This window comes from Symphalangus syndactylus, chromosome 10 (assembly GCF_028878055.3).
Source record: "Symphalangus syndactylus isolate Jambi chromosome 10, NHGRI_mSymSyn1-v2.1_pri, whole genome shotgun sequence".
In the NCBI taxonomy this organism is placed as follows: domain Eukaryota; kingdom Metazoa; phylum Chordata; class Mammalia; order Primates; family Hylobatidae; genus Symphalangus; species Symphalangus syndactylus.
The window spans coordinates 77,756,387-77,783,306 of record NC_072432.2 but is presented as its reverse complement, the minus strand read 5'-3'; the positions used below and the strand labels follow the sequence as shown (position 1 = coordinate 77,783,306).

Genomic DNA, 26,920 nt, shown 5'->3' with positions numbered 1-26,920 from the left:
ATTTTTTTTAAAAATAATTTTTAATTATTATGGATATTTAATAATGCATGTTTATGGGATACATATAGTATTTGATACAAGCATACAATTTGTAAGGATCAGTTACTCCAGGGTAATTAGGGTATCTATCATCTCAAATATGTTTATTTATATGTGTTAGGAATATTACAATTCTACTCTTTTAGTAATTTTGAAATATACAATAAATTATTGTTGGTTATAGTCGCCATATCTTGCTACTGAGCACTAAATCTTATTCCTTCTACCTAACAGTATTTTTGTACCAACTAACCATCTTCTCCTCATCTTTCTCCTCTCCACTAATCTTCCCATCCTCTGGTAAGCATCATTCTACTCTCTATGTCCGTTAGTTTAATATTTTTTTAATTTCTCATATATTACTGATAACATGCAATGTTTGTCTTTCTATGCTTGGCTTAAGAATTTCATCACTTTTTTATAGCTGGATAAATTTCACTGTGTATGTGTAACCACATTTTCTTTATCCATTCATTCATTGATGGACACTTAGGTTGATTCCATATCTTGGCCATTGTGAATAGCGTTGCAATAAATATGGGAGTGCACATATCTCTTCAATATACTTATTTTCTTTCTTTTCCACATATACCCATCAGTGGAATTTCTGGATCGTATGGTAGTTCTTTTAGTCTCTTGAGGGAACTTCATGCTGTTCTCCACAGTGGCTGCTATTTACATTTATTATTTACATTCCCACCAACAGACAAAGGTTCCCCTTTCTCCACATCCTCACCAGCATTTGTTATTGCCTGTTTTTGGATAACAGCCATTTTAACTGTGGGAGATGATATTTCATTGTAGTTATAATTTGCACTTCTCTGATGATTAGCGATGTTGAGCATTTTGCATTTAGCCATTGGTCATTTGCATATCTTCTTCTGAGAAATGCCTGTTCACATCTTTTGCTCATTTTAAAATCAGATTGATTTTTTTCCTGTTGAGTTATTAACCCTTGTCAGATGATAGCTTGCAAATATTTTGTCCCATTCTTGTGGGTTGTCTCCTCACTTTTATATTGTTATTATGACTATAAAAATTAATAATTGTCCATAATTGAAACTTTATTTTTATAGGAGACCTGTATACTGGTGAATTGTATACAAAACAGCAAGGCAATTCATTGAGTTCTATTGGTTTTCAATTATTTCTTCCTAAGAAAATGATGAAGATAATTAAACTTTGGTAGCCAAGAAAAATTTCTATTTTTGGTCGAGTCTGAATTTTTTTGAGATTTTGGAAATCCTCTTTTTTATATTTTTATATCTTTGCTCAAATTATAAATATTGAGTCTTTCATTTTATTTCTGTAGATTGTTTTTCTCTAATATGTTCTGCAAATTGCTGAATGCCTCTTTTCGTTCATTTCAAGAGTAATTCTATAGCTTTACATCTCTCTATCAAATCCGCATATTATATATTAGTGTCCTCTGGACTCACATCACATCTTTTAATTAAAAAAACAAACAAACAAAAATGGAAATCAGCAGAGAACCTGGTGTTTTATATGGCAAGGATAATTAGTGATTAATAAATGTTGATACTGAATAGCTCCTGTAGTTTTCAGGAACTATAGAAGACGGTGTCACCATATTTAGGAAGCATTGCTTACATGAAGCCCAGAAACTGAAGTTTACAATATCATCCAATCTAAACTCTTTAGAATCCTATCTTGTATGGTCCTATTAAATGAAGTAGAAAGATCTTAAGCCTTAGAGTTTAACTCCAGTTCCATTACTTCCAAGATATATGGCGTTAACGAGTTTAAATCACAGTTTATTTATTCGTTAAATGAGTAATTAGGCCTACTTTGTTATAGTATAAGGATTAAATAAAATAATGTATAAAAAGGCCCTAATACAAAGCCTCACACATTTAATCCTGGGAGAATGGGGTCATTAAAACATACCTTTAGGAATTAGAACTAAAAAAAACAAATGATCTGAATAGTAAGCAAAATTTAAAATACAACACCATCTTGGGGTCACTTACATTCCACAGTTCTTTTTCAAAGACTGCATTGTATATTCTTAATCCCCAGTGTGACAGTTTCTCTAATTATGAGTCTACGCATTTGTACACACATCCCATCATTATATTTAGGACTCACCCACTGGACTGTAACTAAGTCTTTAATGAGTTACTAATGAACATCTTAAGCTTAGATCAGCATTCAAAGAAAAATGTTAAAGGCTGTTGAAAAGCTATTCAAAGTGCAATGCTGTCACTTAATTAGACTGTAAACTCAATAAAATATCCTGTCATCACTCCTCTAAGTTTGAAAAAATTGAATAGTGAGTAACAGATATACCCTCACTTTGGTATCATTAAGTTTATGTGAAGTTAAAAAGGGTAAATTCAGTGACCTAAATTAAATCATTGTTTTGATTAAATGTAAAGATAAAAATAACTTGTAAACATAAAATAGCATATTACAACATTTCATTCTTTTTCTTGGACTCAGATGACTTTAAAACAGATTGATTTTGTTGTTGCATTGGAGAATAACATGATGTGAGGAAAAAACCTAATGATTAGATATGTAGGTTAAAAACATAAAATTAAAAAAAAAACCCTCTGTATTTATAAAAGAACAAATAGTCTGCTTTCACTCATTACTGATTCTCTCCAAGCTGTTAGAGATATCACAAGAGTAGTAAACATACACATTATCTGAATTAGATCAGAACTAATCTTTAGTATAGCTCTCCATACAAATCAACAATGATGGTGACAATTTAGCAATGATCATTTTTCTTCTTTTTTTTCTCGTTTTGATAGAGAACTTGGTGAAGCCATGCAGACCTTAAGGGCACATTATTTAATAATGAAGACAAATAATGCATAAAATTTAAAGCAACAGGCTGGTATGATGCTCTCCCTCCAGGGAGCACTACACAATTGCTTAAAAGGAGGCCTTTTAGATTAGTTACAATAGCTGGATAGTTGGAAGAGCTGTGATAGCACAGATGTATTAGAGGTTACAGGCTGTTGGCAGGCTTTATGTTGTCCCTCTGCAGACAGATAAAAAACCAGCATGTCGATTTTTAAAAGTAGGTGTCCAATAATAATCACATTCTATGTATACCACCAACATAATGTAATCGATCATTTTGACATTTGAGCCTGTTAACATATTTGCTGTCATGTTAAACAGAATTTAGGCATTCACTGAAACTAATGGACATCAAGATGTGATAAGATTTGGCTCTGTGGCCCCACCCAAATCTCATCTTGAATTGTACTTCTATAATTCCCACGGGTTGTGGGAGGGACTTTAAAACAGATTGATTTTGTTTTGTGTATGTGTTGAGAAGGGCGGATGGGTGGCAAAAATATCTTACCACCATAAAAAAGCAAAACAGTTCTCATTCTTCTCAGCTGTCTTCAGAAATGCCAGTTATTATTTACTTAGGAGAAGGAGCTAAAACTCGCTAACAAAACAGACCTCTGTCAATATATGGATCATTTTTGCTCATTTTGCTCACACATTAGTTCTAATTGGCAGTATGATTAAGGAAGAGTGCCTCATTACTATAGTTGTAAAGATTTTTAAAGAAAGAATTTACAGCATTCTGAAAGTATAGTTGCCACACCACTAAAAAATTTATATTCTTGAGGAGGGGAGTAGAGGAAAAAAAAAGTCGATGTTATCCAAATAACAAATTCTAAAGGTTTTTTGTTTCCATAAACTTAAATTTGTTTGCATTATGCTTACAAGGAGGCAGGTGTTTGGAAAATCTTACTATTAGTTATCACTCCTCTTAGGGTACATAATATGGATTTTATTTGACTGGAATAAAAAAACATCCTTTTTGCCAGAAGCCAAATCTCTAATAAATTTATATCACTAACAGAAATCTCTGCTTACTCATTTTCAGAAGTGTTTAAGGTATTTACATCACAGTATTACAATTTAGGCAACAATTATAATGAAAGTCACTATTTTTCCCTTTATTGATAGGATATATAAAGTGCCAGCTATGAAAACCAATTAAAAAGCAATCTTAAAAAGTTGGTTCTTTTGTTCTTTAACAAAATGAAATGTTTCCCTTTAGCTTTATTCACAGCCACGTGTTTGACTCTTTCACTATTCTCAGGGTGTTTTGTAAAGCTTTTGTAACATAGTAGCTTAGCGTTCTGATAATGACTATAATGAGTAAAAGCAGACTGTTTATTCTTTTATAAATACAGAGGTTCTTTTTTTATTTTTTTAGCCTACATGTCTAACCATACCCAGATCTTTTTTCCTCATGTCATCTGTTAAGTTATTTATTTTTATAATTTCAACTGTTATATTAGATTCAGGGGGTAAATGTACAGGTTTGTTACAGGAGTATATTGCATGACGCTGAGGGAAATGATCCTGTCACCCAGGGTAATGAGCATACTACCCAATAGGTAGTTTTCCGACCTTGCCCTACTCTCCCTCTTAGTTCTCGGTGTTTATCGTTCTCATCTTGTATTAGTCTGTTTTCATGCTGCTGATAAAGACATTCCTGAGACTGGGAAGAAAGAGAGGTTTAATTGGACTTGCAGTTTCAGATGGCTCAGGAGGCCTCAGAATCATGGCGGAAGGCAAAGGCAATTCTTAATGGCAGTAGCAAGAGAAAAATGAGGAGGATGCAAAAGTGGAAACCCCTGATAAAACCATCAGATCCTGTGAAACTTATTCACTATTATAAGAACAGTATGGAGGAAACCGCCCCCTTGATTCAAACTATCCCACTGGTTCCATCCCACAACCCATGGGAATTATGGAAGTACAATTCAAGATGAAATTTGGGTGAGGCCACAGAGCCAGACCATATCACATCTTTTTTTTTTTCTTTCTTTCTTTTTTTTTTTTTGAGACAGAGTTTCTCACTTGTTGCCCAGGCTGGAGTGCAATGGCACGATGTCGGCTCACCACAACCTCCGCCTCCCAGGTTCAAGTGATTCTCCTGCCTCAGCCTCCTGAGTAGCTGGGATTATAGGCACCCGCCACCATGCCCAGCTAATTTTTGCATTTTTAGTAGAGACAGGGTCTTGCCATGTTAGCCAGGCTGGTCTTGAACTCCTGACCTCGGCTGATCCACCCGCCTTGGCCTCCCAAAGTGCTGGGATTACAGGCATTAGCCACTGCACCTGGTGCATATCACATCTTAATGTACATAAGTTTCAATGTTTAGCTTCCACTTATAAGTCAATATATGCAATCTTTGGTTTTCTGTTCCTGTGTTAATTCACTTAGGATGATGGCCTCCACTGGCATCCATGTTGCTGGAAAGGACATGATTTCATTATTTTTTATGGCTGCATAGTATTCCATGCTGTGTGTGTGTGTGCGTGTGTGTGTGTGTGTGTGTGTGTGTATAATTTTATTTATCCAGTCTACCATTGATGAGCACTTGGGTTGATTCCATGTCTTTACAATTATAAATAGTGCTGCAATGTGTATACAAATGCATATGTCTTTTTGGTAGAATAATTTATCTTCCTTTGGGTATGTACCCAATAATGGGAATACTGGGTAGAACAATAGTTCTGGTTTTAGTTCTTTGAGAAATCTCCAACCTGCTTTCCACAGCAGCTGAACTAACTAGCATTTCCACCAACAGTATGTAGGCAGCCCTTTTACTCCACAGCCTCACCAGCATCTGTTATTTTCTGTCTTTTTAATAATAGCCATTCTGACTGGTGTGAGACGGTATCTCATTGAGGTTTTGATTTGTATTTCTCTGATGATTAGTGATATTGAGTGTTCTTTTTGTGTTTGTTGGCCGCTTAGATGTCTTCTTTTGAGAAGTGTTTGTTCATGTCCTTTGCATGCTTTTTAATGGGGTTGTTTTTTGCTTGTTGAATCATTTAAGCTCTCTGTAATATTAGACATTTGTCAGATGCATAGTTTGCAAATATTTCCTCCCATTCTGTGGGTTGTCTGTTTACTCTGTTGATAGTTTCTTTTGCTGTGTGAAAGTTATTTAGTTTTATTAGGTCCCACTTGTCAATTTTTGGTTTTGTTGCAATTGTTTTTGAGGACAGTCATAAATTCTTTCTTAAGGCTGATGTCAGAATGATACTTTATATGTTTGCTTGTAGGATTTTTATAGTTTAGGGTCTTACATTTAGAATTTTAATCCATCTTGATTTAATTTTTGCATATGCTGAAAAGTAAGGGCCTTGTTTCATTATTTTGCATACATGGCCAGCCAGTTATCCTAACACCGCTTATTAAATAGGGAGTCATTTCCCCATTGCGTTATTTTTGTTGACCTTGTTGAAGATCAGATGGTTGTACATGTGTAGCTTTATTTCTGGCTTCTCTATTCTGTTCTGTTGCTCTATTTGTCTGTTTTGTATTAGTACCACACTGTTTTGGTCACTGTAACCTTATAAGATAGTTTGAAGTTTGGCAATGTGATGCCTCCAGCTTTGTTCTTTTTGCTGAGGATTGCTTTGGCTACTGGGGCTCTTTTTTGATTCCACAGGAATTTTACAATAGTTTGTTTCTAATTTTGTAAAAACTGACATTGATAGTTTGGTAGGAATAGCATTCAATCTGTAGAGTGCTTTGGGTGGGCAGTATGGCCATTCTAGCAATATTAATTCTTCTAATCCATGTGCATGGAATGTTCTTCCATTTGTTTGTGTCATCTCTGATTTCTTTGAGCAGTGTTTTGTAGTTCTCCTCGTAGAGATCTTTCACCTCCCTGATTAGATGGATTCCTAAATATTTTATTTTCTTGATGACTATTGTAAATGTGATTATGTTCTTGACTTGGCTCTTAGCCTGAATGTTACTGGTGTATAGAGGTAGCTCATGCCTGTAATCCCAACACTGTGGGAGGGCGAGGTGGGCTGATTACTTGAGGTTGGGAGCTGAAGGCCACCCTTGTCAACTTGGCGAAACCCTCTGTCTACTAAAAATACAAAAAATTAGCCGGACATGGTGGCAGGTGCCTGTTATCTCAGCTACTCGGGAGGTTGCAGTAGGAGAATCACTTGAACCCAGGAAGCGGAGGTTGCAGTGAGCTGAGATCATGCCACTGCACTCTCCAGCCTGGGTGACAGAGTGAGACTCTTGTCAAAAAAAAAAAAAAAATGCTACTGATTTTTGTATGCTGATTGTATACCCTGAAACTTTACTAAAGTTGTTTATCAGGTCTAGGAGCTTTCTCTTGCCTTTAGGGTTTTCTAGATAATAGAATCATGTTGTTAGCAAAGAGAGATTATTTGATTACTTCTTTTTTTATTTGAATGACTACAAAAGTTTATCTTACTTGTTTTATCTTACTGTAACAAGCTATGTTTTGGAGAAAATTAATGAGGAACCTAGTCTGAAGTGTAATTTCTTGCCCACATCAGGCATACCAGTACTTTATGAAACAAGGTAGTCTAGAGAAGGAACCTGTTGAGTTAATTAATATTCAGGTATGCCATAAAATTGGCTTCATCATACACAGGAGGACAATTTGTTACTACTTAGCTTAGCTGTTTTCTTATAAGACCCAGAATTGAAACAGATTTACCCCTCTGTGTTAAGACTTTCATGTTGCAATTTCTACATGATGGCATCTTTACTCAGGTGCTTGAATTGGATCTTTTGTGACTATTGTTAGAGATTACTACCCAGCCTATAAAGAAATTATGCAGCTATCATATACACCTTAGGGAGAAATCAAGAAAGACATAATCTTTTATATGGCTAAAATGAAGGTGCTGTAGGAGAGAGCCTTTCAGGTATGCCTAAGGAAGCAGGATTGAAAATGTTCCTTTATTTACAGAAAAGGAAATGAAAACAGTGGTCTCTTCTCTGCCCCCAACACTTCTCTTTCCTTCCCTTTTATTATATATGTTGCAGTGAAGTTGGAATAGACATTTCATTTGCAATCAACCATTTGCTATTGTAACTTTTTCAATATAATTTCCAGCATTTACACAATACTTTCCTGTTAGCTAAAGAGTTTTGCACATAATAGCTCAGTGAATACTCATAACAATCCAATGAGTCATAGGTAGTAGGACTGGTAATTTTCAGATGAAAAAATAGACTCAGAGCTGTGAATGTAATGATGCAATAATATATTTTAAGTGACTTTTGAGGAGAAACTCAACCCAAAATTTCTTAGCCATCTTGTGGAGGCTTCGTCCATAGGCATTTTTATAACGTACTGAGCATTTATTTGCCTTATTTTATAGATCTATGATTTAAATTATAAATAAACCAACCAAAGTAGCATATTGAGATTGAGCTAGAATATAATAAAATAAAATAAGTAAAATTTTAAAATCTTCAATTAGGGAAGACAGCAATACTGTGTTTGTTTAAATCTTGGAAATAAAAAGGAACAAGATTTTGAGTATGTTTTAGTAGAGAATGGAAGGGAAATGTTATGAAATTTGATGATCATTTTATCTAGAGATAGAGAACTGTTTGGTAAAATTATGGAAAGAGTGATATTAGAAAGTGGTGAGATTTGGAAAGCCTGAGGAGTAGGGGAAAGGATTTCCTGCTAGGAAGGATACTTTGTACAAAGGATTAGGCAAGTATGTTCAGGAGGATAAGTATTCTCTTTCCAAGAGATGCTACCACGGTGAAAGACAGAGTGTAATATGTAGGTTAGAGTCATAGCTATATTAGTGTACATTTCAAACCCTATAAGGCTCATGGTTGGGTTGCTAATAAAGACATGGTGAAATATAACTCTAAAACACAAAAATAAATGACTTGCGAGAAAAATTGTTGATGAAAATTAAAGCACTTGTAACTCTGATAAATATGCCCAGGTTGTATTTTGTTTTTAGCATTTCTCTCATTATAGAATTAGCCCATTGTTTTGTTTAGAGTCCCAGCTCACTGTTATGATTAATAGCTATCTGGAGGAATAAGCTGAATTATTGACTGAATTACAAAGCTGCTCATGTAAGAAGAACAAGAAATTAGAAACAGCTGAAGTTGTTTAGCAACAGTACTTACTTAATTTAAAAAAAAATTATAAATCAGTATTGATCTCTGAAAATTATCTATCATTGAATTATGATATTTATTGGTACTTATACCAATTATATGTTCCACAGATAATATGAAAACTCTAGTATTATCATCACAAATACTTTACCTTTTAAAAACTCATTATTTTTCTTTTGTTTACCTCTTGCCTCATATCTGCCCACAACCAACATTCTGGAACAGTGATGCTCTGATGGCTTTTGATATTTAAGAGACATGAACGTGGGATAAATATTTTGATGATTATAGTAGGCTATGAAATACTAATTTTATATTTCATGCTTGCCCACTAGGAAAGCAGAATGAAAGTACTTACATTGTAAAAATATCTGGATATGAATCAAATATAAGGATGATTTGTATATGGCAATAACTCATATTACTTACAAGGAGTATTATATATTATGTATGATTTAAAAGTTAAAACTTTAAAAACAAATAAAAATAGAAAATAGCCCCCTCAATTCAAATAAAATCCTAATCAGATATGCAATTTTTAAAAGATAAGCATGAAGTTTCTCTGAAGAAGGATAGAAAGAACAAGATGCATTGACCTTATTATAGCTTCCTGTCGCAGAGCCAAAATTAACTTTGTGACATCTTAAAATTGCATACAACAGAGTTTGAAACTGTGTCCTGTAATGGTATTGGAAAGGAAACTTGGAGGTTGGCCTTCAACTTATGGTTAATGCCACAACATGCTGGTGTATTTTTCATAGCTAATTTGAAAGAATCCTTTCTCTTAAAGGTCTGGACAAAAAAAGAGACATTTAGAATGTGAAAACTATCTTCAAATATCTGAGGAGAAGAACCTTCAAGGAGTGATTTGACTTGGTTTTGTAGCCCATGTATTCAATTTAGACAAGTGAGTGGAGAATGCCAGGGCATAGATACCACCTTCCTTGACCTAAGGAAACTAGCTGCTTCAGATGCTGTTGTGCCCCAAGGAGAGAGAGAGTTTCAGAGCAAAACCTCTTGACCTGAAACTTGGGAGATTTGTATAGCAGGAACATTCTAACTTTCTAGCATGTGAGTTGAAGGAATCTTCGCAGACTTAAGATTCGTGTTTCTAATGGAATACCAGACACCAGACTTAATAAGTGTGCTGTTTATCTTGAAGACTTATTTGTATAATAGCTTCAGGAAGACAAATTGGATTTATATTTATAATTCAAATAAATATTTCCACAGAAGTCATACAATATTTTAAGTATAGTACACACGTATTTTTTTAAAGCAAAAGTTGAGATTTTGGCTCTGTTCTAATAACCCTTCTCTGTGTGGGCAGTGCAACAACCTCTCTAGTTTTCCTGTCACCCATTGGATTTCTTTTATAGATACAGTGAATTTAAATGAGAGTATGAACTATAGACACATAAGGTACTCTGGTTTCATAGAACACATCAGTCTGCTTTTTTCAATTTACAGTCAAAGTCGACTTAAGCTCCTGGTATTTTGTATTCTTTAGTCTTACTCCATGAAATCATTTTACTCCTCAAGCCAACCAACTCTTTCTAGATCCCTAAGAGTTTGCTTCCTAGGTCTATTGACATGTGTTTTTATGTTTTGTTTATTTTCAGATTTTTTTTCATTTAGATACAGGCACTATTATACTGTTTAGCTGATGCTTGATTCCATTGTTTATTCATTTCTAAATCAATTGTCATTCTTTGCCTACTCTAGAAATTGACTTTTTCTAGAAATATTTGATCTCTAGTTCAGAAGAGATCCCTATTCCCACGTCCCTGTCCTATGCTTCCCTTCCCTCCCAAGAGTTTTAATAATTATCCTAAATAGATTGTCTTAAAACTAAGCTCTTTACCCTGGCTTACAAAGCTCATGATCTGGATGTTGCTTGCCTCTCTGCCTTCCAGACTATTCTTCACCTTGACCACTATACCCAGCCATTGTGCTATTTCTCAAACACACCAAGGGATTCTAGCCTGGAGGCCTTTCCTGTATCCTGGAAGTTCTTTGACTAGCAACTTACAGTCATACAACTGAATGTTGTATGATTAGTGACTTTAAATCTCACTGAAATCCCAATTTATATTTTATCTCCATATCCAAATATTTCACGAAAACCTAAATGAAGTAGCCTTTACATAATACTCTATTTAATTTTTTCATACATTACTCATATTTATATGGTATTTTTTTCTCTAATATTTATTTGTGTGTTTTCTAATTTCCCTTACCAGATGTATGATTCATGAAAGTAGCTTTGTGGTCTGTTTTCTTCACCAAATTCTCCAGCACCTAGAAGAGGACCCAACATATAATGGGAACTCAATAAATATTTTTTGAATGAATGAAAAAATAAGCACATTCTCCCCCACTCTAAATGTGCTTATATTTTAACTTGACTGAGGATAAAATCTTTCAATTTTTGAATAACAGAAACTTATAGGATAACCTATTTTATAACCTTTGGCTAATTTTTTTCCATAGAGTAGTAACAAAGATGTTCGAGAAAACATGCCTGTATCTATTCATGTAAAAATATTTTTATGTTAGTCATATTGTCATTTTAGGCAATGAAAACAGGGATATCTTAGGTGCCAAAAGATCAGAAATGATGCCACTAGAGTGAAACATCAAAGAAGGCAATTACTTAGAGATGTTGATTTTCGCAGCTTTTTGGTCTTGAAACTTATTTTCTTCTTTGGCACCTTTTTCATTTACACGGGCTATAAAAATGGCATTCAGATAACCTTTGCCTAGATATTTTAGTAATCATGCATTGTAATAAATTCAAATAAAAATGTTGTTTCGGGGCAATGTCTCAGACTTATATTTTAAAGTTTTCCATAATAGATATATTGTTTAACATATTTCTTAATACGATTTTTTTCTATAAAAGTTGTATTATTTTATGTGTTTTGGGAGGGGTATGTTTTACACTCTTAATGTGCAAATATTTTATATAGCAGGAAATTATGGCACCACTGTATAAATTTCTAGTGTTAGCAAGAGGATCATGAAATTCTCTTGCATTATCGATTTTCTTAGTTTCTCTCCTGTTTAATGTTAGCCACATAACATCATTAATGTGTTTTTATACATGCATGTTATAACATTAAAAAATATTTGTGTGAAGCAAAATCCGTTTCTTTGTAAAATTTCTCCTTTCTGTTGGCAGACAGATTTTCATTATCATTCCTATTTATTAAACTAGTTGCAAATAGTGTAGGGAAATGTATATCTCATGTATCAATTTATCAGAAAAAAAATCCTATGTTTAAATATCTCTATTTTCAAAGCATAAAATGTATGGGTGTTTTCTGAATTATTTTTAAAAATCATGTATACTTTTTTTTCATTATTGTCTTGGTCTTCCATATTTACTCATTTATGTAATATGTACCATTTGTCAGTAAAATCACTGTGTATATAAATGGTAAAAATGTGTGTATATCCTTTTCACCTTAACGTCCACCACAGATCTTAATACAGTACCTCTCCAAAAATGGTAGCTAAATGACCTGAAAACATATAAATAAGTATAAAAGAATCCATGTAAGTGTAACCATACATCAAACAAAACAAATAAACAAAAAACACCTTTCTGGGACTTTCTTTACCCATTACCTTATAAAACACTTTGTGTAAAAATTGAGTTTAGGAACCATTATTCTTATTTATACTTATGTAGATATTAGTGCCCTTAATTTACATTAGAGTGCTGTGAATCTATAAAAATAAAAATTATATTTTTTCAGGTAGCTTACTGTGCTTTCAATAATTATGTCTAATTTTCTAATCATTATTAGAGATTAGGATGAGGTTACTTTTTTTTTAAGCTTAATTAAGATAGTGTTTAACTAGGATAGCATTATACTAGGGGCCAGGAGATGTAATCCTCTCAGCTGTAGGGTTGTCTGAGTAGGGCCTGGGGTGGCTGGAGTCTTGGGCCTATAGCCTGCGGCAGAGAGCAGCCTTGGGAATAGCCTCTACCAGGGCTCCCGTGAGGCGGGACTGAGGTGAGCAGGGGTCTGATGGTGCGCCCTGCGGTCCCCGCAGGTGGCAAGCACAGTGAACGACATCCAGCCCTTGCTGCTCCATTGCGACACGCTGAGCGCAGCCCAGGAGGCGCTCTTCCACCCAGACATCTGCTTCAGCAGCCAGCTGCAGAGCGCACCGCTGCTCATCGTGGACAAGGGCCCCGTGGAGCTACCAGAGGAGTTCGTGGTCCAGGTGCCCAAGGAGCACAGATTGCAGCGCAAGGTGCGGCCAGCGGTGGGGAGAGAGGGCTGGGGGTGGCTGGGCAGGGGCTCCTGAGAGGCTCAGCCCCAGGAAGTGCCCCAAATATGTCTTCTTGTAAGTTTACTGTCTGCATTCATTTTTGTGGCTGATATTACCACTTAGTGATATCCTGGCCAGTTTTAACAATGCATGCCTGTTCTACATTAGAGCTTCATCATTATTTTGAAATGTTTGATTTAAAATATTTGGTTGGGTTTGAAATGTTTTTGCATTATCACAGGAAATTTAAAATTACTTTTAGTGACACTTTCAACTCTTGTAAAATTTGAAAGACTGTATAAGTTTTAACATGTCTGATCATCTGCTTGTTTGAAAAAATTTTCACCAGTGGAAACTATCAAGATTTTGAAAAGATTATGATTAAGACGTCTTGGTTAGGAATTGTGTATTAGTCATTTAAAGCGTAAAACTTGGTGGAAAAGTTATAGTTACTGAAACAACCTAATTTTCTTATGAAAATGGCGGAACATTCTTTCTATAATATTGCCTCTGCAGCTGGAAAGTATAGCAAGTGGCATCCAGCCCCAAAAGCTCCAATGAGGAACATTAGGTCATATTTGCACAAAACTTAATACTTACTCTTTTCCTGAACACTTTACATTTTATTTTTATTTACATAATATTTAGGCAATGTAATTTTTATTTTTCTCACAAAACTTCATATGGGTACTCTTATTTCTGTCATTTCTCCCAAGAAATATAATATTTGTATAATATTTGTAACTTTGTGGAAAAAAAAAAAGCTGGGAAGCATTTGGCTAGGGGAACTATGAATATCAACTCTTTCCTAAAACACAGTCACTATTCTGATCCAAGAATTTCTTGAGAGGGATATACATATAAGTAATACTAGCAAAAGAACATGAAACATCACAATATTAGCTGAGTTTATCTTCTAAGCCCCATTAAAGAGTTCTCTGGTAAAATAAGTTGGAATACTTTGTTTCAGTCAGGACCTAACGGAGGTGCATCATTAATCCATTTGAGATTTGAGAGACCCGTGAGAGTTAAATGTAATTCTTCAATTACTGTGGCCACGAGGCAGAGTAAGAGCCTGTGTAACTTTGCATTCACAGTAGCTCTGTCTCCTAAGTCACCGTTCAGTCTCTCCATTCAGATTGGCCTTTCTGCCTTGTAGTGGTGGTTTGGCAGCAGCAGTGGTGATGACAGGCAGCAAAGTGGTGGGCGAGTCCACGCAATTCCATAGAAGCCTGTAGAATGGACTGCAGTGTGTTCTGAAAATTCAAGGGCAATGGATAGTAAACATTCTTTAAGAACTTCCTGTTTTTCCCTTTCTGTTTCATTTGTATTACCTTTTCAAACTTGAAGTTTTCCAAATTGGGTGCGCTTTTATTATTCCCGGAATGTGCTTCAGTAGTCACAATGATTTCATCATAACTTTTGTCTCATGATTTATATTGTAAAACAATAATACATAATGAATATTAGTTAATTAACTCCAATGCCTGTACATTCATCAGAATTTCTAGTATTAAGAAGAAATACAGAAATAATATTTAATTTATATGAATCCTATAAATATTTAAATCAGCAACTAATGTAAACACACACACACAGCTGCTGGAAACTCTCCTGACAAAAATTCAGAATATCAATTAGAATCATTGTTTCTAAGAACTTTATACTGAATTTATTCCCCAGTTTTTATAGCTTCATAAGATTTTTCTGTATCACTGGATTTTAGTTTTTGGCATGTATGTGGCAAGTTACAGTGCAGTGATGGGTTTTAAATCACATTTTTTAATCAATTTACAAATAGAAAAGCTCTATTATATTCTGTTTTGGACAGAGATTAAAACAAGAGTACAAGCCAATTTTATGTGATATTTTTAAAGGAGACTGAGGTAAACGTCTTGTGATTTAAAAGGCGCTTACAGAATTGTGTTAATCTGTCATGGTGAGATGATACTTTTTGAAAGTTGCTTTTGTGCGAAAGTAATTTTATCAAGGAGACAGAGAATAAAGGTCATCTTAGAATATTCCCTGTAGAAAGAATAAAGAAGAATAAGTAAATATTATAGGGGCATAATCTTTCCTAATATGGAAAACAGTATATACAGCTAGAATGCTTGGACAGGTATTAAAAATGAAATTGAAGTAAGAGATATCATATTATCTTGAGTTCTTTAAATTGAAAAGACATGGAGGAATTCGAACAAGAAAATGTCAGTGAATTCAAGTTCTCACCTTTCCTCCCCTCCTCCACCTTCATAAAACAAAAACGAGTCTGTTCTAAAAGCAAGATGCTTTAAGAATATAAAGCTCAAAAATAAATAAAAGAATAAAGGCTGATATTAATGCAATCTTTGATTCAAAAACAAAATTGATATTACTTAAAAATATATTAACCTCTGTTCATTCTGTAGATAGCCAAATAGGCAAGTACAAATCCAATGAAAGCAGCCATAACAATAACATAACAAAATGCCCTTATTGGCTTGAAATTAAACTTTGTTTTTTTCCCCCCTTTGAATTCATTTGACTCTTGATAGCTAATAGCACTTGAGAGTTAATGAGTATTTGGGTTCATACAAATTAGGACATCTTGGTAAAACAGCAAAGCATGAAGAATTTTTAAAAATAGTTCTCCTAAGTTTCTTTTTAGCATGTTAAAGCAGAAGGAAGTCTGGGGCAGATTTCCCAGTTAATGACTAGATATCAAGGCTTTCCCTAGAAGCTAAAGGAATGTTAATGTGTTTTTTTCAATCAGCATATTCCTTGGTTTATTTTTTATCTCCATGCAGCTGCATTAAAAGTTCATTGAGAAGATCTACAAATAATGTTCCTACAAACCACACAGACAGTGGTGCCAGACCAGCACAACTTTTCTCTAGGAAAACAGCTAAAGCATTTCAGGCCTGACAAAACGTCTGAAAAACTCTACTCTGGGCTCATTTTAAAGTTCATCTTTTGCAAGAGCCAAAAATGCTTCCACAAGAGGGTTGTATATTTGATCAATCCATTTGGAAAATTACATCAAACTCTACTATAATCTTTTTTTAAAAAAACTTTTTCCTTCGTACTTGGGTTTTAATATTTATAGATGAGAAGCCTTCTATAAACCTCTGTGTGTGTGTGTGTGTGTGTGTGTCTGTCTGCCTGTCTGTCTGTCTGTGTGTGTGTCTGTCTGTCTGTCTGAGGGGGAGTACTAAATGCAGGAATAATGTTTTAAGAATATGTCATAGTTATGGAATTCTAAGGACCCTTGAGTACTAAACCTTAGACACCAGGAAATAACACCCAGAGATTTTTTTTCCTGTGAAACCAGTTTTTCTTCTGTTTTTCTCAATCTTTCCAACAGCTTTCTCTGCTCATTGTCAGCCTGAATTGCACACCACTCCTCCCCGCCAGAGCATCAACAACCAACTGGTACTTGCCTTCTTGCCTCTTAGTTCAGATTTCTAAGAAAGGAAATTTAATCCCCATTGGGTTAGGTAAATATCCTTTATCTAATTACTCATGTCACTAGTCATTCCCTGGCCCAGAGCCCACACAGTAGCAATTGTGTAACAGAGGCAATACTAGGAATACCTATTATAGAGGTGAGAATGAAGTTCTGTGGAGCATGTAGGGGGATTATCTATTTGGCGCGTTAGAGAAGGTGCCCCTGAAGATAAAGTGGCCTCTAAGCTGCAACCTAACAGACAAGTAGTAGTTTGCCAAGCACAGAAATGGAAGAAGAAAGATACTATTCTGAGTAGAGGAAACGGCAACACAAGGGCCTAGTTCAGGATGATTGATGCATAGAAGTCCCAAGGATAATTTCTAGATATCAGTCTAGTAATGATCTGGAGAAGTGGTCAGAGATCTGGCCAGGAAAAGCATAACGGTATAACATTATGAGGAGTTTGAAATTTTCCTGATGGTAGTGAGGGAAAAATTAAGTTGATCTTAGAGGAATTAAGCAAGGAGTGACACATTTGAAGAATTAACAAAAACAGGCTTCAAGACCAATGGAGTGTTCATCATGTTGATGCAGATAGATAAGAAATAGAAGAGTCTGTTCTATTGGTGGGTTTGACTCAAGGAGTGAGTGATAGTAGTGATGATGATGGCCAAATAACAGAACTTAGATATTCGTTGCACGTGTGAGTAAGACAGAAGGAAAACCCAAAGGAGAAAACCAAGTATCTGGCTTGAGAGATTGCATTATGAATGAGTGTACCATTTACTGAGATAAGAAAGACAAGAGGAGATGGAGAATGTAGGCAAGGAATAATGATGTTGTTAACCAACCATTTACTGATTGAACAGAAACCCAACTTTCTGGCCCCAAATTTAAGGACCCATAACTTAAATACAATATACAAATCTGAAAAAACAAAACAAAACAAAAAACTAAACTAAAAATGTTATGTGTTTAGGATAAGTGATTCTTAATAAAAAAAAAATAATAACAGGTAGCCTTATTATTTGTTAGGCATCTTCTTTTGGCCCAGATGTGATAAGATGTCCAGAAACATTAAGGGCATCTGCTAGGATTTTCATTCAATCCTTCCTTCTACTTCCCAGTAATACCTAGCAGGGATATAGTGGAGCCAAGATTGGTTCTGAATTTTGAGCTCTGCTGTCTTTCCAGGCCTAGATATATTTGACATTCATGCAGTTCTTAGTACAATGTTCCAATGCAAAATTTGGAAAGAAGCAGGAGACCACTCTGCCCATATTTGCTCTCATTAATAATGTAACCTAGTACACACTTCAGTAAAATAATAACAAAGAGTAATCTCCATGTGTCTTTTGAGAATGCCTCAAAAATAAACCTTGATTAATCTCTTGCCTAATTATAACTGGTTATTAAATAGCATAACCCTTGATGACAGTGTAAAGTGATGCTTTATCTTGAAACGGTTAATGTTCTCATTGATTAAGACTCTTGAAAATAAAAGCTGTGCTCAAAAAGGAAGTGCTTTCAAAGTTGAAGATCCAAGACCACAATTGCCAAGCTTACATAATTGTACATACGATGATGTAATAAACTGTTAGGAGCAGGAAAAGGGTGGCAAAACCTCATTTGTTGGGTTGCTTGTAACACCATGATTTGGGAATAGAGGGAGCCAGTTCTTTTGTACATTATGAGATCAGTAACTAGAGAAGTCATTCACACTGGGCTAAATGAAGAACAGAAAGAAGTAAATGTAGGCTGCTTTAAAACCTGTAAGCCAGAAGGCTTACATCTAGTTTAATAAAGTTAGTAGGAAGCACTTTTCTCTCTTGCTCCAAATCACATCACCGCACGTCTTATCCTTCAGCCATGTGGAGGTTGCGTCAATTTACCAGACAAACATGCTTGCCACTATACCTTTGGCAAATATTACCTTTGCTGGTCGGAATGTCCTATAGACCACCTAACTCCTCTTCAACTCAGCTTAAACATTTGTTGTAGCGTTGAATCCAAGTGATTTTCCCCGACTTTCACTCATCCATAGCCTTATTCCTGACAGAACAATTTCTATTCTCCTGATTTTGAATTTGACTGGTCTGAAAATTGTGCGTGTGTGTGTGTGTGTGTGTGTATGTATGTGTGCTTGTGCATGCATATGTGATAATGATGAGTAATCCTTCTGGCATCTTCTCATGTTCTTACTTCCCTTACTCCTAAACTTTTGGAAAACATGGTTCTAATTTTGTTACTACATTATAGTCTGAAGTGTGTAGGTGAAGTCTAGGAATTTGTGGGAAAGTATGAAGATGAAACATATTTTAACAGAAGAACAGGCACGTTTGCTACAGCAATGGAAAACTCTGCTTTACAAGTTCAGCCTTTTGGATGTATCTCTTTGCTGCAGGAGAATAATATAATGTGGCTTTTAGAGTGCTGTGTTAGCTGCCTTCTTCTATATGACACTGGAATATTATTTCAGGTAAAAGCCCCTGTTCACATTTATTTATGTCTTTCAGTGAGGTTTGCCATTTTAGACAAGACTTAGAGTCTAATTGATATGCATAATACTTTCTTTGCACATCACTGTTCAGCATTCTTATGTGCATCTAGGGTCAGTCATACTATTATTTTATGTGGGAAGAAAGGTAATAGGCCTCTCGGGAAATAGGTCAGTTATTGAGATTTTTTTTTAAATGCTTGGTAGCCCTAAAGATAATTTCAAAGAATTTCTTTAAGTCCCTATTTTTCTCCTAAATGGTGTAAATACCAGAAGGATGTATCCAATTGAAAATAAATGTGCGAGCTTGACCTTCAAGTATTTCCAGAATAATATAAGCTCAGTCATTTTTTCTATTGGTGTAAATTACAATTTATATTCCCTCTTTAAAAAGCATGTAAGTAGCTTTTCAAAATACTTACAGAAATTATACTTTTGAGTATTGAATTTTTTCGCAAAGAGTATGAATAACTAGAAAATAGGTGCAAAACTTTGACATTTAGTGCTCAAAACATTTTGGTTTTAAATTTAATTAAGAATGTGCTTTAAATTGTCTCATTAAACTATTGAGCATCTGCCATGTTCAAAGTATTATATGTGTGTTCCAAAGGAGCAAATTTTATACAATGTCAGATACTTCTCAAAGTAAATTACCAGAAAGTATCTTCCTTTTTCTTCTCTATCCCCTTACCTAAAACAATGTGTGGTATAATAGAGATCTGAAGTGTATCCCAGATACAAAGAGGAAACTTATGTTATATTTATAGAAGCCTTAACACAAAATTCAGGTGAAAAGAAAGGGCAACTCAGATGATGTCCATAAAACATCAAACTTTCGTAGACTGCCTTATACTCCTGTTTTTAGAATCTGCATTTCCCATTTATATAAGTCTCCAGTATAGAAATGCAGAACTTTGGCCAGGTGTTCTAATTTATTCTTTCTTTCATATATACAATTAATTAAATTGATGATTATTTTCTAATTCTTACTGCTTAAGGAGCTATTTCTTTTTCTTGGTTATTAGGCATATCTTTGATTCTTCTTCACTACTTTATTTTTACTGCTGCAAAGATGCTACTAGTATGGAATTGCAGTAAATGGGCTTTGAAGTCTGATTTGTTTCAGTCTCAGCTTTACTGTTTACTGACTATCTTACCCAAGTCCAGGGACTTATATTCTTAAAATCTTTGTTATCACATCTATAAAGTGTGATATAAAAATGCATATATTGCAGTGATGTTGTGAAATGGTAAAGCGTGTGGTTCCTGAGACCTAGTAAGTGTTCCCCGCTACTGTTTATCCCTTTTTTTGACTTTCTGTTTTACAATAATCAAAACAGATATATATAATGGAAGATCCATGAAAAATGTTTAATAAATTCATTTATTTACTTGTTAATATAGCTGTATGGATTGGGGGAAGGCAAAATAATTTTTGAAAATACTGGCTTTATATTTTGGGCACATTCAAGGGTTCGTAGCTTGGGTAAGTGAGCACTGATTATAAACGTTTGTGAGAGACAATAATTTAATTCATATATTTCTTGTGCCTACAACATCTATGGTACCCTTTATAAGGTTGTTCCTTCCCTCAAGGACTTTCCCAATCTGTTGCTAGCAAAAGAAAGAATAGGTAAACCAGGTATGCAGTCAACTCTATGATTTGGTGGAATATGGTGTCAGTTAAATGCTGTCATATTTTAAAGAAGAAGGAAATGACATTCCTGGTATGAGATGGAGATAAAGGAGAAAGGAGGATTGATAAAGCTCTTTTAGATAAGGTGGTATTTTAATTAACTCTTGAGAAAAAAATTCCTAGGATAATTTGCAAGCATAGATGAGAGGTAGTAGAGGAGGGTGTTCCAGAGAACTGAGTTATGTGAATAAAATTACAGTGGGAGAGAATTATGACATTTTTATGAAATGTCAAATAGTCTAATTTAACCAACAACAAGAACATGGGGAAAGAAATAGTGAGACAGGAAGTTTGAAAGGCAGTTTGTAGCTACCTTATAAGGGGGTCTTAAATGTCAGGGTGAGACTCTGTACATAATTGTGTCTGTAGTGGGGATTCTTTGGAAGCTTCTAATTAGAGTTGCAGTTTAGAACCTGCTACAATTGTGTGGGAAAAGTTAGGATAGAGTGCGACTTAAAAGTAGAGAGCTCAGTTAGGTTATTGCCGTAGGGCGGAAGGTAATGAGTGTCTGAACTGGGGAGATAGCAACGGGGATGGAAAGAAGAGGAATGATGTGAGAGATGCACAGATAGTACTACTGGGCTACTAATTGGATGTAAGAGGTGAGGTCGAGGGAAGAATCAAAGATGCTGAGGTGACTGGGTGGTACCATTCACAAAATTAGGATGTCAAGAGGGAGCATTGCCTTTTCAGGAAAAAAATAATGGTGAAGTTGGTCTTAGATATATTGAGTTAGAGGTTCAAATGTGAAGCAGACTCTGAAAATATGAATCTTTGTCAAGGGAAAAGTGATCATTAGTGATAAAAGTTGGCAATTTCTGACAGATCTGATAAAGAGATTGATTGGGGTTGATGAGATTGCTGAAGCAGGGAAGGGACAAGGAGGGATGCTGGGGACGCACTTACCTTTAGAGAAGGAAAAAATGCAAGCCATTGAGGGTGATCAAGACATGGGTTGATACAATTGGTAAACTGAAGTGAAGTTCCATACTTTTCTTATGCTTCGCCCCTTGGCCAGCCTCTGCTAATGCTAATCCACAGAAAGTTCATACAGATGTAATAGGGTGATCACCGAGCATGAACTAAGTGGATGAGAAAATGATTGTTTTTGATTCTCACTGATAAATTACTGACTCAATGACCTTTCATAAAAGCCATATTTTTAAGGAGAGCAAGTAGTAGAGGATTAGACTTGTGAGTTTTATGTGATAGAAATGAGGAAATATGACTAAGTGTAGTGATTTTCCTCCATTTTGAAATTGTTATACCTTTTTTTTTTTTTTTTTTGCTTTTGATCATTGGTTAATTGTAAATCATTAGGCTATAGTAGTGTTGGAGTGAACACAAATTGGAAGACTGTAATACACTTGGCTGGGCATGATGGTTCATACCTGTAATCTTAACACTTTGGGAGGTCAAGAAGGGAAGAACACTTGAGGCCAGAAGTTTGAAACCAGCCTAGGTAACGTAGAGAGACCCTGTCTTTATAAAAGAAAAAAATAGCTGGGTGTGGTGGTGCATCCCTGCAGTCCCAGGTAATCAAGAGTCTGCGTTTGAGCCCCGGAGTTTGAGGTGGCAGTGAGCTATGATTGTGCCACTGCAATCTAGCCTGGGCAACAGAGTAAGACCCTACCTCAAAAAATAAATAAATACATAAATAAATAAGTTTAAAATGTTTAATTTGGGGAATGTTGTAATACCTTATAAGTAGAGAAACATTGGGATATTTTTGAATCAGTAAGTAGATGAATATAAATATATTTTCAAATAGTCTATAGCAAAAACAAAGTGAAGACTTTAAAAAAGTCATTTTAAAATTCAAAAATTACACTATGGCCAAAATATTTGTCATGAGTGATACATTTATTGAAACTAGCCTTGAAATATGAAAAAGTAAGTTAACATTATTTGCAACACATTTTTTAGACATAGAAATATTTATATTCATCTTTATTTCTGCCAACAAGTAAATACATTAATACTTTCATCATTTAAAAATATCAGGAATTCAAAAACATAGATTTCTCAATTTTATTGGAAACTTCTTATGAATGTATTTCCATAGTTGCACATCTGAAAGAAAAAATATACCATTCTGTCCATCTAATGCTTATAAATTTCATTTCATTTATATTAAATAATGTAATTATGTCTAATGGGAGATAAGCTAGCAGAATTATTTGAATGGTCTATGAAGATATATATTTTGTTGATTTATTTCTTACCTTTATTTTATTTCTCAAATTCTTTGTCATCCTTAAAGAAACAGCTGTAGCAACATAGTATTACTGAAAAGGTACTTGTGTGAAACCTATTATTGTATTTCTCCCATCTTTAATTGACATATATACACATATGTACATATCCATAAATTTATATATAATTGTTGCATATGTGCAATTTAAACAAGTTAGAAATGTTTAGGTAACTCATGGATAGAAGTCTACTTTAGATTAACTATGAATGCCACTTAAGTTTTTGTTGTAGTTCAGAGAATCCTCCATTTGGAATTTTTGTAAGATGTTGATGTAAATTAAAAGAATATTATTATTAATTGAAAATTTCAAGTCTTGCTTTTGGTTTTTGTTTTTAATGCTATGAAATGTATTCACTTTTTTTCCTTTAACAAGATTGTAGTGTAGACTTTGAGTTATAGAGCAATATAGCGAGGAGACAATAAGGTAACAGCTTTAAAACTGAGCATAACTTAAAACCCTTTCACTTTGGGAGGCCGAGGTGGGCGGATCACGAGGTCAGGAGATCGAGACCACGGTGAAACCCCGTCTCTACTAAAAAAATACAAAAAATTAGCCGGGCGTGGTGGCAGGCGCCTGTAGTCCCAGCTACTCGGAGAGGCTGAGGCAGGAGAATGGCGTGAACCCGGGAGGCGGAGCTTGCAGTGAGCCGAGGTTGCACCACTGCACTCCAGCCTGGGCGACAGAGCGAGACTCCGTCTCAAAAAAAAAAAAAAAAAAAAACCCTGTCATTGACTGGGCCTTCCCACTTTAACAGCATCATATCATACAGTTCCTGGTGCCTCCACTGTGTTCAAACTCCACTTTTCTTGGTTTCATTCTCTCACCACCATGCCCTTTCCTCTCTTTTGTTGCCATTCTAACCTCCAGTCATCTTTTAGTTCTTGGCACTTGGGGTGTGAAGCAGTGTAATTTAGTGATCAAGAAGATGGATGCTTGGTCCACAATGCCAGGTGTCCAATCATGACTCACTTGAAAGATGTGCCACCTCACTATGCTTCGGCTCCCTCATTTTTCAAATAGAAATAATAACAGTCATAACTCATAGGATTGTTGTGAGTATTACATGAGTTAATTCACATCAATTACTTAGAAAAATTATATCACTTGCAGCAAGCAGTCAGCGTTAGTGATTCTATTCTTCTCTCTTCTCTCTGTTTTATTCTGTTCTATGTTCTCTGTGTCACGTCCTCTGGGAAGTCTTTCTCAGTCTCTGGAGGTTGCAATATGACAACACTATCATACCTAGTCTGTTTACTTATCTGTTTTTCTCCTTGGACTCTGTTTAAGAACAGAGGATATATCTTTCATCTTTACACCCTAAACACCCAGAATTGAGCATGCTGTGTAGAAGGTACTCACAATTGTTGAATGAGTAAATAAATTAATAGGATTTTGGAGATATGTGCCACCATATGGGGATTTATATAGATTCAACAATAGCCTACCATACTGAGTAAGCTCTAGTAGAAGCTAGGAAACTGAAAGGCTAAGAGACCAAGGTGCCATAATTCTAGAATCATGTGGTTTGTTTCTTCTCTAGCCGGAGGCAAGGATGCAGATGGGGGTAGGTTTACACAATTAGGATAGGAATCCATGAGGTGGAAAGGCCACACTTCCTTAATTTTGTTTTATGCCATGTTGCAATATCATAATTCACGTTCTGTCACATCAGCTATTTCTGCTGATGGTGTGCTTACAAAGACCAGATATGCAAAGAAGCTCAATAGCTGGAAGATGCCTAGAGGTAGTAGCACAAGTCTTACTCTATTGGAGAGATTCTGGGACTCAGACACCCAGCCACAGCTGTAGCTCACTGATTTAACCTGGTGAGCTACTAAGGCTTGTATCTGAGTTTTTCAAGTAGAGAACTCATTATGGTCATAATGATGCCATAATGGATGTCACTAGAGGAGATAGATTTAGAGTCAATGAATAACAATCTGGAAGTGATATGATCTGGGCTTTATGAATATTCAAAATTTATGGTCTTTTCATGTTTTTCTAAGTGACAGTCTTATTTGTTCCATTCTTGTTATTGATGTTCAGCAGAACTGTATTTTATAATATGTCTGTAGCTTACTAAGTTACTCTCTATTTTAAGTACATCTTACGAGTTTTGGATATGTTTCCCAAGCTACTTGTCTATCCAGTGTGTATATTTAACACGTAAGTTTTATCTATGCCTTTTGTTTCTTTTAACCTACAGCAGACTGGATATTCTCTTTTTTTTATTTTATTATTATACTTTAGGTTTTAGGGTACATGTGCACAATGTGCAGGTTTGTTACATATGTATCCATGTGCCATGTTGGTTTGCTGCACCCATTAACTCGTCATTTGGCATTAGGTATATCTCCTAATGCTGTCACTCTCCCCTCCCCACACCCCACAACAGTCCCCGGAGTGTGATGTTCCCCTTCCTGGATATTCTGAATTAAAACAGCAAACACTATATTACATGTATTATAGTTACGCTAACCATATGTTCTAGTTTGCTTAGAGAGACTCAGTTTACACCTGCTATTCTGCAGTAATCCTTAATAGTGTCCTCTTTCACTCCCAAAGTGTCCTGATTTGGGTGATAATTTATATAATCACCTTGGTTATAATCCAACATCTGCTATTTACAAAACTATGTAAATTGAAGTAAATTATTTAATATCTCTTCTATAAGTTAGTGGATTGGGGCTAGGTTATTTGTAAAGCTCTTGCTAAATTTGAAATTATTTGACATTTATGGAATGACATCTAAAGCTTTTTACTTCTTTAAGTCTATTCATAAGACTTCTGCCCTCAAGACCAATTTTTTTTTCATTACAAATGGTTCTAAATGCAAGTTTAGCATAAATGTATGCATTAACTGCTTTGAAATGTGCAAAATTAAAGTTTTAATTTATACTTGGGACAAAATATTTAAGACATTATGACCATAGATTTAAAAGTAAAGAAACTAAAAGTGCTTTTATTAATTCCTTTAGAATTGAGTATATTAAATAAAGGGCTTTGAAATCACTACATGTGGCTTTAAAAATATTTTATGACTTTAAATTCAACCTATGCTTGTATTCCTTATCTGTACATTGAATTAAATAGTTGGCAAGGAATACTAATTTATAAGGAAATTAATGATTTTAGTTTTCAGTATGATGTATTTCCAGGTGTCCATGAGCCAGTTCTGTAGGGATTTTGAAAATAATGGGTATTAAATTAAATAGAATATTTAGCCACAGATTTGGACATTATCTACAGAGAGAAAATTGCTTTACGTGCATGAATTGTCTCAAAAGTGTTAGTGTAGATATAGAAGGGTAGTGAAGAAAATGCAGATAGCATTTCTGACTGTTTCTACTGGTCAGCTGTTCCCTGGGTCTCTCAAGAGGTACAACTATATGGTCTTTCAAGAGGACAACTATATGGACCAATTTCTATATGGTCTTGCCATACAGAAATTGGGTTTGCTACCCTTCCTAAAAAAAAAAAAAAATCTTCACAGAGTATATGGATATTTGAACTATTTCTTTTTAATGCAACAGTACTTGTTTCAGCTCTTGTCAAGGCTAGAAAGCTCCATGGCTCAGTGCTGAGTTTGGTAAACACAGACTGTGCGGAGAGATTTTTGCCTTTTGGAATTTTATACTTTTGTTGTTATTCCAGTTCTGAGGGGGTGGGATAATATGTTAATTCATTATTTAAGTTTCCCTGCACCCCAGCTTAGACGATCTGATTCTACTGCAAATATGATACTCCCAGCTCTCTATAGTGCCTCA

At 35.0% G+C, this 26,920-nt stretch overlaps 1 protein-coding gene across 22 annotated transcripts in view; it reads left to right on the top strand.

Moving 5' to 3' along the window:
* ADGRL3 (adhesion G protein-coupled receptor L3) overlaps positions 1-26,920 on the top strand; it is an 873,224-nt gene that overhangs the window by 309,835 nt on the left and 536,469 nt on the right. For 20 of the 22 annotated variants that reach the window (XM_055297489.2, XM_055297484.2, XM_055297483.2 and 17 more), the window contains exon 4: positions 13,054-13,257. The exons of the other annotated variants lie outside the window; for them this stretch is intronic. In XM_055297489.2, coding sequence (XP_055153464.1) covers positions 13,054-13,257 — 204 coding nt within the window. The remainder of the gene's footprint in view (positions 1-13,053; positions 13,258-26,920) is intronic. 22 annotated transcript variants of the gene reach the window in all.